Source organism: Mercenaria mercenaria, chromosome 9 (assembly GCF_021730395.1).
Source record: "Mercenaria mercenaria strain notata chromosome 9, MADL_Memer_1, whole genome shotgun sequence".
In the NCBI taxonomy this organism is placed as follows: Eukaryota; Metazoa; Mollusca; class Bivalvia; order Venerida; family Veneridae; genus Mercenaria; species Mercenaria mercenaria.
The window spans coordinates 44525909-44539684 of record NC_069369.1 but is presented as its reverse complement, the minus strand read 5'-3'; the positions used below and the strand labels follow the sequence as shown (position 1 = coordinate 44539684).

Genomic DNA, 13776 nt, shown 5'->3' with positions numbered 1-13776 from the left:
GTTTGCCAAAAATCGTTTTACTCGATGTATTTAAATTGCTGCCGCTTTTTCATTATTTAAGATTTTTTAATTCTGTTTTTTGTACTTTCTTGTCAAAAGTCTGAATTTTATGACCATAGTATGTATTATTTATTTACTTTTAGAAATAAATAAATAATTAAGATCGCGCTGTTTGAAATTTTACAAATAATTGTATGAAACTTCGATCGTTTTTATAGAATTTTGCCTACATTTCTGTCGACATCTTATTAAAATCGTTATAGAATTCAAACTGTATTATTTCTAAAGCGGTGCTGAAAATTTGAAGCGATTATATTAAAAAATGAATGCACTACAAGCGTTTTTTTTGTGTACGTGTCGATAAACATTTAAGTTACGGCGATACGATAGGTCGCACGTGCTCGTGGAATGGAAAATTACTGGCATGACGTTTTGATATCTTTACGATTCGCGGGTAAATTCCAGTCAATCCAGGTAATTTTTAGGGATGTAATTTCTGAATTTTGTAAAGTTACTTTATATATTGCAAATCTGAAGTCATCAATTCATGCATAAATATACGAAAGCTAGTATTTAGGATGTACATTTCAGATTCATGAAGTTCTTTTTGTAATTATTGTGAAAATTAAGGGATTTAAATTTCGGAAAAATGGCCGACCGGTGTTATGCGGACCGAAAATATCGTTGTCATTTAAAAGGAAACATCAGATAAATCGGTGAAATTTCACGCTTTTATTGTTAACATGTTTGAAAACTTAGTAGCCCGACGGACTACCCAGCTTGGGAAATTCGGTAGTCCGTCTGAAAAACTGGTAGCCTCGGGCTACCGGGCTACCGTCAAGATCGAGGCCTGATCTATATATAAATATACAAATACATATTTCCATTTCTTTTTTTAGCACACCTGTCACATAGTGACAGGGTTAGCTTTTGTGATCGCCCTTCGTCCGTCCACAATTTCTTGTCTGCACGATAGTGGTTTCATTTATGATTTTATTTTAACCAAACTTGCATACAACTTGTATCACCATAAGATCTTGGTTCCTTTCTTGAACTGGCCAGATCCCATTATGGGTTCCAGAGTTATGGCCCCTGAAAGGGCCAAAATTAGCTATTTTGACCTTGTCTGCACAATAGCAGCTTTATGATTTGATTTTTACCAAACTTGCACACAACTTGTAACACCATAAGATCTTGGTTCCTTTCTTGAACTGGCCAGATCCCATTATGGGTTCCAGAGTTATGGCCCCTGAAAGGGCCAAAATTAGCTATTTTGACCTTACCTGCACAATAGCAGCTTCATTTATGATTTGAATTTAATCAAACTTGCACAAAATCTTGTGTCACCATAAGATCTTGGTTCCTTTCTTGAACTGGCCAGATCCCATAATGGGTTCCAGAGTAATGGCTCCTGAAAGGGTCAGAATTAGCTATTTTGACCTTGTCTGCGCAGTAGCAGCTTCATTTATGATTTGATTTTAACCAAACTTGCACACAACTTGTATCACCACAAGATCTTGATTCCTTTCTTGAACTGGCCAGATTCCATTATGGGTTCCAGAGTTATGGCCCCTAAGGGCCATAATTATGATTAGCTATTTTGACCTTGTCTGCACAATAGCAGCTTCATTAATGATCTGAATTTAATCAAACTTGCACAGAATCTTGTGTCACCATAAGATCTTGGTTCCTTTCTTGAACTGGACAGATGCCATTATGGGTTCCAGAGTTATGGCCCCTGAAAGGGCCAGAATTAGCTATTTTGACCTTGTCTGCACAATAGCAGCTTTTTTTATGATTTGATTTTTACCAAACTTGCACACAACTTGTAACACCATAAGATCTTACTTCCTTTCTTGAACTGGCCAGATCCCATACTGGGTTGCAGAGTTATGGCCCCTGAAAGGGCCAAAGTTAGCTATTTTGACCTTGTCTGCACAATAGCAGCTTCATTTATGATTTGATTTTAACCAAACTTGCACACAACTTGTATCACCATAAGTTCTCGATTCCTTTTTATACACCCTAAGAGACGTATTATGTTATCGCCTCTGTGTCCGTCTGTCTGTTGGTTAGCAATTTCCCTTCGCTCTGTAACTCTTCAACCCCTTGAAGGATTTCAAAGAAACTTGACACAAATGTTCACCTCATCGAACCGATGTGCAGAATGCATTTTTCGGATGGCTCACTTCAAGGTCAAGGTCACACTTAGGGGTCAAAGGTCATATGACTTTGTTTTGTGTGTATATTGCTCTGCATTTGCGTTGCATTGCAGTGCTCTTGTTTTTATTTGGGGCAGATCCTTCTTTTGTTCACTTACAATATTTTTTTAGCACACCTGTCACATAGTGACAGGGTTAGCTTTTGTGATCGCCCTTCGTCCGTCCACAATTTCTTGTCTGCACGATAGTGGTTTCATTTATGATTTTATTTTAACCAAACTTGCATACAACTTGTATCACCATAAGATCTCGGTTCCTTTCTTGAACTGGCCAGATCCCATTATGGGTTCCAGAGTTATGGCCCCTGAAAGGGCCAAAATCAGCTATTTTGACCTTGTCTGCACAATAGCAGCTTTATTTATGATTTGATTTTTACCAAACTGGCACACCACTTGTATCACCATAAGATCTTGGTTCCTTTCTTGAACTGGCCAGATTCCATTATGGGTTCCAGAGTTATGGCCCCTGAAAGGGCCAGAATTAGCTATTTTGAACTTGTCTGCACAATAGCAGCTTCATTTATGATTTGAATTTAATCAAACTTGCACAAAACTTGTGTTGCCATAAGATCTCAGTTCCTTTATTGAACCGGCCAGATCCCATAATGGGTTCCAGAGTTATGGCCCCTGAAAGGGCCAAAATTAGCTATTTTGACCTTGTCTGCACAATAGCAAATTCATTTATGATTTGATTTTAACCAAACTTGCACACAACTTGTATCACCACAAGATCTTGGTTCCTTTCTTGAACTGGCCAGATTCCATTATTGGTTCCAGAGTTATGGCCCCTTAAAGGTCCAAAATTGGCTATTTTGGCTTTTGCAGCCATATAGAGACTTCATTTATGGTTTATTTGATACAAACTTGCAAAATATCTTCAACAACAATAAATCTTGGATTCCATGACAAATCAGATCCAATCGTAGGTTCCAGAGTTATTTTATATCTGATTACCTCCCCTGATTGTAGTCAAAATGGATTTATATCAGTAAGTACTTATAGGACTTATTTGAAATTTCATTATTGTCATTAGTTGGACTGAGCCAATCAGGGTAGATAACTATGGACTGATTTTATGTCAAATTACCACCCTTTATTTCAAATTAAAATGGGTATATCTCCGTAACTAATGAAGATACTGATCTGAAATTTCATTTATGTCGACAGATTTATTTGGCAGATCCTTCTTTTGTTCACTTACAATAATTTTCTTTTTAATTACTTCCCTTTTACGTTACTATAAATAGCTTATTTTTAGTAACTTTTTTAGTATTGGCCGTAGTGAAAAACCGAGACCACTTTTCTGTGGTACAACATGGATAGTACCTCCAATTTTTAGGTGTATTTTGACATATCTATACCTTGTAAAAGAAAAAATTTCTTTTTGGTTAAATTTCTTTCCTTTGTTGTTCCTGTCCTTTGGACTTAGATATTTTTTCTGAGGACCTTCTTGTCCTCAAGTGCAATGATAACAGGTGAGCGATATAGGGCCATCATGGCCCTCTTGTTTTTTAATTACTTCGCTTTTATGTTACTGTAAATAGCTTATTGTACCCCCCGACAACAAATTTGTAAGGGGGGGTATACTGGTTTCAGGTTGTCTGTCTGTCTGTCCGTAGACGCAATCTTGTGCGCACCATCTCCTTATCCCCTTGACAGAATTTAATGAAACTTCACACAAGTGATCAGTACCAACAGTAGTTGTGCATGGGGCATGTTAGGTTCTTTTAGAAAAAAAATTTGCACAGTTATGGGACTTTGTTTTTTTTGTTACTATACTATATACATAGACACAATCTTGTGCGCACCATCTCTCCTCATCCCCTTGTCACAATTTAATGAAACTTCACACAAGTGATCAGTAACAACAGTAGTTGTGCATGGGGCATGTTAGGTTCTTTCAGAAAAAAAATTTGCTGAGTTATGGGACTTTGTTTTTTTGTTACTATACTATATACATAGACACAATCTTGTGCGCACCATCTCTCCTCATCCCCTTGACACAATTTAATGAAACTTCACACAAGTGATCAGTAACAACAGTAGTTGTGCATGGGGCATGTTAGGTTCTTTCAGAAAATTTTTTTGCAGAGTTATGGGACTTTGTTTTTTTGTTACTATACTATATACATAGACACAATCTTGTGTGCACCATCTCTCCTCATCCCCTTGACACAATTTAATGAAACTTCACACAAGTGATCAGTAACAACAGTAGTTGTGCATGGGGCATGTTAGGTTCTTTCAGCGACAAAAATTGTAGAGTTATGGGACTTTGTTTCTTGTTAACATACTATGTACATACAGTCTGCATATGCAATCTTGTGCGTGCCTAATCTACCAAACCCTTGCACACAATTTAATGAAACTTCACACAAGTGATCAGTACCAACTCTAGTTGTGCATGGTCATGTTACATTCTTTTAGATAAATATTCTGCATAGTTATGGGACTTTGTTTTTATGCCCCTGAAGGGAGGCATATAGTTTTTGAACCGTCCGTCAGTCTGTCGGTCTGTCCGCAATTTTCGTGTCCGGTCCATATCTTTGTCATGGATGGATGGATTTTCAAATAACTTGGCATGAATGTGTACCACAGTAAGACGACGTGTCGCGCGCAAGACCCAGGTCCGTAGCTCAAAGGTCAAGGTCACACCTAGACGTTAAAGGATAGTGCATTGATGGGCGTGTCCGGTCCATATCTTTGTCATCGATGGATATATTTTCAAATAACTTGGCATGAATGTGTACCACAGTAAGACGACCTGTCGCGCGCAAGACCCAGGTCCGTAGCTCAAAGGTCAAGGTCACACTTAGACGTTAAAGGATAATGCATTGATGGGCGTGTCCGGCCCATATCTTTGTCATCGATGGATGGATTTTCAAATAACTTGGCATGAATGTGTACCACAGTAAGACGACGTGTCGTGCGCAAGACCCAGGTTCATAGCTCAAAGGTCAAGGTCACACTTAGACGTTAAAGGATAGTGCATTGATGGGCGTGTCCGGTCCATATCTTTGTCATCGATGGATGGATTTTCAAATAACTTGGCATGAATGTGTACCACAGTAAGACGACGTGTCACACGCAAGACCCAGGTCCGTAGCTCAAAGGTCAAGGTCACACTTAGACGTTAAAGGTCATTTTTCATGATAGTGCATTGATGGGCATGTCCGGTCCATATCTTTGTCATTCATGCATGGATTTTAAAATAACTATGCATGAATGTGTGACACAGTAAGACGACTTGTCGCGCGCAAGACCCAGCTCCGTAGGTCAAAGGTCCTAAACTCTAACATCGGCCATAACTATTCATTCAAAGTGCCATCGGGGGCATGTGTCATCCTATGGAGACAGCTCTTGTTTGTTACTATACTGTATACATACAGTCTATATACATACAGTCCACATAATTATGCAATCTTGTGTGCATCAAATTGCAATGTACTGTGTCAGTGCATGCGGGGGGTACATTCATCACCTTTAGTGATAGCTCTAGTTTAGTAACTATTTTATTATTGGCCATAGGGAAAAACCGAGACCACTTTCCTGTGGTACAACATGGATGATACCTCCAGTTTATAGGTGTATTTTGACATATCCTTACCTTTAAGAAAATTTCAACTATATTTTCTCATGATTCTTTTGATTGATCTTGATTATGATTTTTTGACCTTCTTGTCCTTAAGTGCAGTGATGACAGGTGAGCGATATAGGGCCATTATGGCCCTCTTGTTTTGTTTTTTTTTAATGTTCAATCCTTCAACATGTTAAGTTGTGACTGCACAAACCTTGCCCTCAGCCATGTTCAAGATATCTTACCTGTGTTCTCTTAAGGACATCTGTTCTTTTATGTACAAATGTACATGTTAAACAGCAACACCTGGTGCCAAACCACTCAAAGACAATATTTCTTTCCAGGTTAACTTCAAGCTCACATTTCAATTAACTGCATTTAATTTTAAAAGCTAAGCTTATTACAGTAACCATATCCCATTAAAAATAAATTCTTTAGTCAGGATCAAAGTATCATACATTTATTATGTACTCTTTAATTAAACATTTGTTTTTTGTTAAATTGATTTTGACTAATGAAATTATTTGCTTCTTATTAACATCCTTAACTTTTTGTCGGATATATTTTTTTGCCATTCCTCACCACAAACCCTATCGGCGGGGGATACCAATTCATCGAATTTACTTGTTTGATTTGAAAATGTTCAGAAATTACCCTTGAGTGACCCTCTACTAATTCAAACTGTTCAGTTTTGTTAAAAAAAACATGGCCACCAGTGGGCGGGGCTAGTTTTTACCTCACCTGTAACATAGTCACAAGGTGAGAGTTTATGATCGCCCTTCGTTCATCCACAATTTCTTGTGAACACGATAGAGGCCACATTTTGCAAGTGATTTTTAACTCGCCTGTCACATAGTGACAAGGTGAGCTTTTGTGATCACCCTTCGTCCGTCGTCCGTCATGCGTCTTGTGCGTCCGTCAGCAATTTCTTGTCTGCACGATAGTGGTTTCATTTATGATTTTATTTTAACCAAACTTGCACACAACTTGTATCACCATAAGATCTCGGTTCCTTTCTTGAACTGGCCAGATCCCATTATGGGTTCCAGAGTTATGGCCCCTGAAAGAGCCAAAATCAGCTGTTTTGACCATGTCTGCACAATAGCAGCTTTATTTATGATTTTATTTTAACCAAACTTGCACACATCTTGTATCACTATAAGATCTTGGTTCCTTTCTTGAACTGGCTAGATTCCGTTATGGGTTCTAGAGTTGTGGCCCCTGAAAGGGCCAGAATTAGCTATTTTGACCTTGTCTGCACAATAGCAGCTTCATTTATGATTTGAATTTAATCAAACTTGCACAAAACTTATGTTGCCATAAGATCTCAGTTCCTTTATTGAACCGGTCAGATCCCACAATGGGTTCCAGAGTTATGGCCCCTGAAAGGGCCAAAATTAGCTATTTTGACCTTGTCTGCACAATAGCAACTTCATTTATGATTTGATTTTAACCAAACTTGCACACAACTTGTATCACCACAAGATCTTGGTTCCTTTGTTGAACTGGCCAGATTCCATCATGGGTTCCAGAGTTATGGCCCCTTAAAGGTCCAAAATTGGCTATTTTGGCTTTTGCAGCCATATAGAGACTTCATTTATGGTTTTATTTGATACAAACTTCCAAAATATCTTCAACAACAATAAATCTTGGATTCCATGACAAATCAGGTCCAATTATAGGTTCCAGAGTTATTTTATATCTGATTACCTTCCCTGATTGTTGTCAAAATGGATTTATATAAGTAAGTACTTATAGGACTTATTTGAAATTTCATTATTATCATTAGTTGGACTGAGCTAATCAGGGTAGATAACCATAGACTGATTTTATGTCAAATTACCTCCCTTTATTTCAAATTAAAATGGGTATATCTCTGTAACTACTGAAGATACTGATCAGAAATTTCATCTATGTCAACAGATTTATTTGGCAGATCCTTCTTTTGTTCACTTACAATAATTTTTTTTTTTAATTACTTCCCTTTTACGTTACTATAAATAGCTTATTTTTAGTAACTTTTTTATTATTGGCCGTAGGGAAAATCCGAGACCACTTTTCTGTGGTACAACATGGATGGTACCTCCAAAGTGTTTTTTGGCATATCTGTACCTTGTAAGAATTTTTTTTCTTTTTGGTTAAATTTCTTCCTTTGTTGTTCTTGTCCTTTGGACTTAGATATTTTTTCTGAGGACCTTCTTGTCCTCAAGTGCAATGATAACAGGTGAGCGATATAGGGCCATCATGGCCCTCTTGTTATCAAACTTGCATACAACTTGTATTGGCATAATATCTCGGTTCCTTTCAAAAACTGGCCAGATCCCATCATGGGTTCCAGAGTTAGGGCTCCTTCACCTTTAGGCTGCTGGCTGCAAGTGATTCTGCCTTTGCGACCAGTGCAGACCAAGATTAGCCTGTACATCCGTGCAGGCTAATCATGGTTTGCACTGTTCACTATTCAGTCAGTAAATTTTCAGTTAACACCCCTTAGCATAATAAATGGTATTGCCCAAATTGAATGATGGACCGGTCCATTTTAGAAATTTAGCAGGCTAAAGGGCAAAAAGTTGCTATTTTGGCTTTTGAACATTGTAGACACCACATTTTGCAATCGATCTTAATCAGACTTGCATACAACTTTTATTAGCGTAATATCTTGGTTACTTTCGAAAACTGGCCATATCCCATTTTGGGTTCCAGAGTTATGGCCCCTTAAAGGGCCAAAAGTTGCTATTTTGGCTTGTAAACATGATAGAGACCACATTTTGCAATATATTTTAATCAAACTTGCATACAACTTGTACATCTTGTATCACTATAATATCTTGGTTCCTTTCAAAAACTGGCCAGATCCCATTTTGGGTTCTAGAGTTATGGCCCCTTAAAGGGCCAAAATTTGTTATTTTGGCTTTTGCAGCCATATCGGGACTTTATTTGTGGTTTCATTTGATACAAACTTGCAAGATATCTTTAGCATGAATAGATCTTAGATTTCATGATGAATCCGTCAGATCCAGTCATAGGTTCCGGGGTTATGGCCCCTAATTGACCCCAGAAAGAGCCAAAATTTGTTAATTTTTACCTTGTGAACATGATAGAAATGACATTTTACATTTGATTTTAACCACACACAACTTGTCACAATAAGATCTTGGTTCCTTTTGAAAACCAGCTAGATTCCATCATGGCGCTCTTGTTCTTATATTTTCATCAAAACCTGGTTGACAGCATGTAATTTAGTTTCTTTAGTGACAAGGCATAAGCTAATGAATAGTCAACCCTTGCTGTCCTCTGACTGCTCTTGTTACCCAAATTATTACCTGTTTAAGCTGTGAAACTCCAGTGAGCCATCATAGCCCTCTTACTAAAATTATGTTAAATTAAAGTGTTCTGTTTCATTTCAGTTTACAAGAACTGACAAAAAAACCTGAAGTTCCAGAAGTGGCACCAAACCTTCCACATAACCCATTGTCTAAGATTGAAGGAGGTTGTCGGCAGCGTGCAACTCGTCATAAGAAAATAAACTTCCTAGAATTGCTGAGAGGAGATACAAGCAGTCATATAAGTGAAGAGGAACCTGTTGATGACCATATTACAAAACACAAGTTGCATCAGGTAGCAACAGATGGGAAAAAGAAAACTACTTTGAAAGAAAGAAAGGTTAAAGTTGTCAAATACACCATAGAAACAGATAGTAGTGAAGAAACTGACAGTGTGCAATCTGATTATAGCTCAGAGAATTATGATACTGACTCGACAGTTGGGTCTGAAGTTCAGGTTTTGAAAAAGCCAGTCAAACATAAGATAAACCCATGTTTTGTAGCTAAAGTTCAATCTAGAATGAAAGTGTCAAAGTCCTATAGTAAAGGACGTTTAAAAGTAAAACTTGGATTAAAGCAGTCAAAGTCTGCAGCTACATCTACACCTGTGGCTATTCGAGTTGTCAATAAACAAGCTGCAGTGACTAAATTTGTAACATCTGCTTATAGATCAAAATTATCACAGAAACCAAGAAAAGAACTGCCACCTAAGAAACCTCCAGGAATTCTTCGTAAGAATGTATTATCAATGAAAAACTCTGCAAAAGAAGACCTCAATAATACAAGTAAGAGTGATCTGAAAAAAGTAGATGTTTCTGAAAACAGTCCATCAGCTTTTGCTAATATGAAATGTAATAATTCCAGTGAAATGGAAATGAAATCTTATCGAAATATAAAGTCAGCTGATGAAGTCGCCCCATACATGGAGCTACCTATTTCACCAACTTTAACAGAGGAAAGTTCAGCTACTCTTAATTTATCAAGCTCTAAAACAGTAGAGACATCACAAGTAAAATTAGTAGAGTCAGTGAATGTCCAGACGGACTCTTGTAGTTTTGAAAATGATGATGATACTAATTTGGATGCATGTAATATAGACAATACAAGTTTGGAAAACAATACTGAAAGTAAATGTTTATCAAAACAAGCAAATGAAATTCAAGAGTGTTCAAGTAAATCAGGTGGAACAGAAATTGAAAGCAGGTCCAAATCACCTGCTTTAGCAGAAAGTTCAGTATCTGTAATGAAAAGAAAAAGCAACATACAGATAGGAAATGATGAAACTCCAATTAGAATAATTCACCAAGACTCGAGTCCCCAGGCACAACATAGGTCAAGATCTCAGCTTGGAGAATTGTTTGTTGAACACTACCACAACAAGAAGTCATTGTGTGTGCGCTGCTACACATGTAGAAAAATGATGTCTGTGGATAACTTCTTACGTCACCAGCACGATATAAGTGGTGGTCTTCTTTCTGTTAATTTACCTCGAAAAATTGACTTGACTGAACCTGAATTAAATGAAAATGAAGGCAAACATTGGGAAACTTTTTTGAGAAAGAAAGAATTGTTCGATAACAACCAGTTGCCATCACCAGACATTGTTGGAGACACCTTGGTTTATAGCATTGATGGAGATAGTACTGATTCGTCTCGAGACATTAGGAAATTCACAAATAAAAGCTCTCAGTCAGGTCCAAGAATTATAACCACTCCAGTTTCGCCAATAAAAAGGGAGAAAATTGTACGCAAGAATAAAACTGTAGAAAAAACAAAGTCAAGATTGATATTAAATCAAACATTCTCTCATGGACCAGTCAGTAAAAAACAGAGTACACACACACATGTTACAGAAGGTGTAAGAACCAGCTCAAGAAAACGTAAAATGAAGCATCTTTATGGCTTTGAAGACTATTCATTCACAAAATTTCCCCGTTTAATGAAAAATGCAGTAGTTGAAGATGCAAATGACCAAGTATCTTAATCCTTTTAATTTGAAGAAATTGAAACCAGATACATTTACAAATTGCCATCCAGCAGATATTTATGCAAGACCAAGTTTGAAGTATTCGGCTGTTCGGTTCAAACTTTACCTGGCCAGAGCAGGGAGTGCACAAGGTTGCTATTGTATTCACCCTGTGTCTGTTGATGTGGATTTATAATATATGTCATCCACATTTTCCCAGAGGTCACCCTTTGGGTCTATCATAATTAAACCTAGTCGGAATTTTCTGCTTCACTAAAACTCGTGAGGAGGGGCCTCCATGGCTGAGTGGTTAAGGTTGCTGGACTCGTATTGATGTGGGATTGAAAACTTGGTTGGGGTGTAGAATTTTTCATGTGAGGAAGCCATCCAGTGGGCTTATGGAAAGTCATTCTACACAGGTGCTGGCCTATGTCTGAAACATGGAGGGGCACCTGGCGTCTCTCTCCATCAAAAGCTGGAATGTTGCCACCTATGACTGTAAACCCAACTAGAAAAACCAAGTTCAGTACTAGGTCATCTATAGCAAATCAGAGAGAGAAAAAACTGTTAAAATTATAGCAGCCACATTTTCTCTATTTACATTGAAGCCTGTCTATGAAATCAAGGACATGTAGAAATAGGGTCAACAGGGGTCAATATTTAAATCACTTTGTTTAATTTTAGGAAAACCTTGTTAATACTCTAGATGCTCCCTTGTTTTAGGTAAACTGACTCTTTCTAACTAAAATCCACCTTTGCCAGAGGGATTCTACCTAGTTTTGTAGGATTGCAAAAATGGAGTTTTAAAGAGGAACAAGTGCAAATGGACAATTTGTCAATTCAATCTTATGTTTTTAGCTCGACTTTTCGAAGAATAGGTAAAGCTATTGTACTCACCCCTGCGTCCTAGTTGGTTTTGTATGTAAGCTGATATCTCAATACCCACTTGTTGCAATGGATTGAAACTAAACACTTATTAACTGTAATAAACTGACATACATTACACAGGTTCCATGACTCTATTTTGCTTTTTAACAAAATTATGCATCTTTTTCCTCTTTATATTCATTCAATTGACAAGGCTGTTGAATAGTCAAGCGTTACTGTCCTCTGACAATTGGATTTCCCCAACAGCACATTTTCAAACATTAATAAGCCCCTGTGTCAATTTTTATAGTGACCCCAAAACATGCAGGTTTATGGTAAAAGATTTTTAGAAACATTGAGAGACCTGTATGGTGTTGATATAAAGACAGTGGACTGTGTGATGATTGTAATGATGTTATGCCTTATTACTGGTCAAATTAACAGAACTGGATTTCGGAAAACGTGTATAAGTGCTCTACTTTATCAGATAATTGACTTGTAATAAAGTGATTACAGATCAAACAGTCCAGTTGGGTAGATTTTTATCTGATTTTAGTTAATTATGTCTCCCACAACACACAGACACTGGTTTGGGAGACATATTGATTTACTCCTCTGTGTGTGTCTGTCTGTCTGTCATAACTTAAGTCGACCATTTCTCATCCCATCTTCACCAAACTTGAACAAAATATGTTTGACCATAAGCCCTTGGCCAAGTTCGATAACTAGCCAAATCCGCCCAGGCACTTTCGAATTATGGCCCTTGAATTACTCATTGGATCCAATTGTCTAGGCCATGATTGGATCCACTCGTCTAGTCCATCTAGACAAACAAGGCAGTTGTGGGAGACATGCGCTTTTCTCAAAAGCATCTCTAGTTTCATGGTTAATTTCAAAGTAACTATATTGAGATTTACGTAATTAGTTACCAGAAATAATATTTCAGAAAAACATTCAAAAATATTACAATAAATGTATTATACTTAGTGAGAGTAGGGAGGAAAATAAAGATTATGTTAAAGAAACTTGTGTATGTGACATTTTTATGAGAAAGTAAAGCCATTGATTGTAATTTATATTTAGAAGTTATTACACATGGGCCAGTACCTCTCCTAGTATTCCAGTATCACTGTAAGGCATAACAACTAGTCCTGTTTATAATCTTTTTATTGCATATGTTCCATTCTATTGTTCAACTGATAACATGATAAAAATAATATTTGTTGGTTGTCTATCATCATTGAATGTTCATGTAATGCACGGGAACATCAGCACTGTTATAAGTTTATGCATTCTCTGTCTATTGTTTCTTGTGTAAGCCTTATTTCTCCATATTAGAAGAGGGAGCTAGCAAAATTGTTAGTTTACCATGTTTTCTTTTGTTAAGTAAATAGTTTATAGGTACTTGTCATGCTGTCAGTGGAAGTATTAAATTTAGATGTTTTGCACCCGATATTGTCTGATATTTTTATATTGTACACCAGCTCACATGAACACTAATAATGGCCTTGTACTGCTCATAAACATTTAAATTCAGTACAAATTTGTTGCTATATCCTCTGGACTGCCAGCACATTTTTATGCAATCTCGCCAAGCATGCATATATTTTTGACAACACAGAAAATGACGTCGGATTATCTTCAGTTTTTTCTGGAAGTAAAGAAAATGAAATTAAACAGGCTAAACTTGAAAACGAGTCGTATTTGCAATGGGATATAGTCAGATGCCACCCTGTCTAAATGTATGCATTTTCAGCACTTTCTAACGATTTAAAAATACCTGGGCTTTAGCACAACATGTCAGCTTTTCATGTATGAAAAAATA

At 37.1% G+C, this 13776-nt stretch overlaps 1 protein-coding gene across 1 annotated transcript in view; it reads left to right on the top strand.

The window, feature by feature from the left end:
• Nucleotides 1-13404, top strand: part of LOC123546155 (uncharacterized) — an 88672-nt gene extending 75268 nt beyond the window's left edge. Inside the window, exon 4 of the mRNA XM_053551317.1 lies at nucleotides 9203-13404. Within this exon, the coding sequence (XP_053407292.1) occupies nucleotides 9203-11102 (1900 nt within the window). The 3' untranslated portion in view covers nucleotides 11103-13404. The remainder of the gene's footprint in view (nucleotides 1-9202) is intronic.
• Nucleotides 13405-13776: the final 372 nt, after the last annotated feature.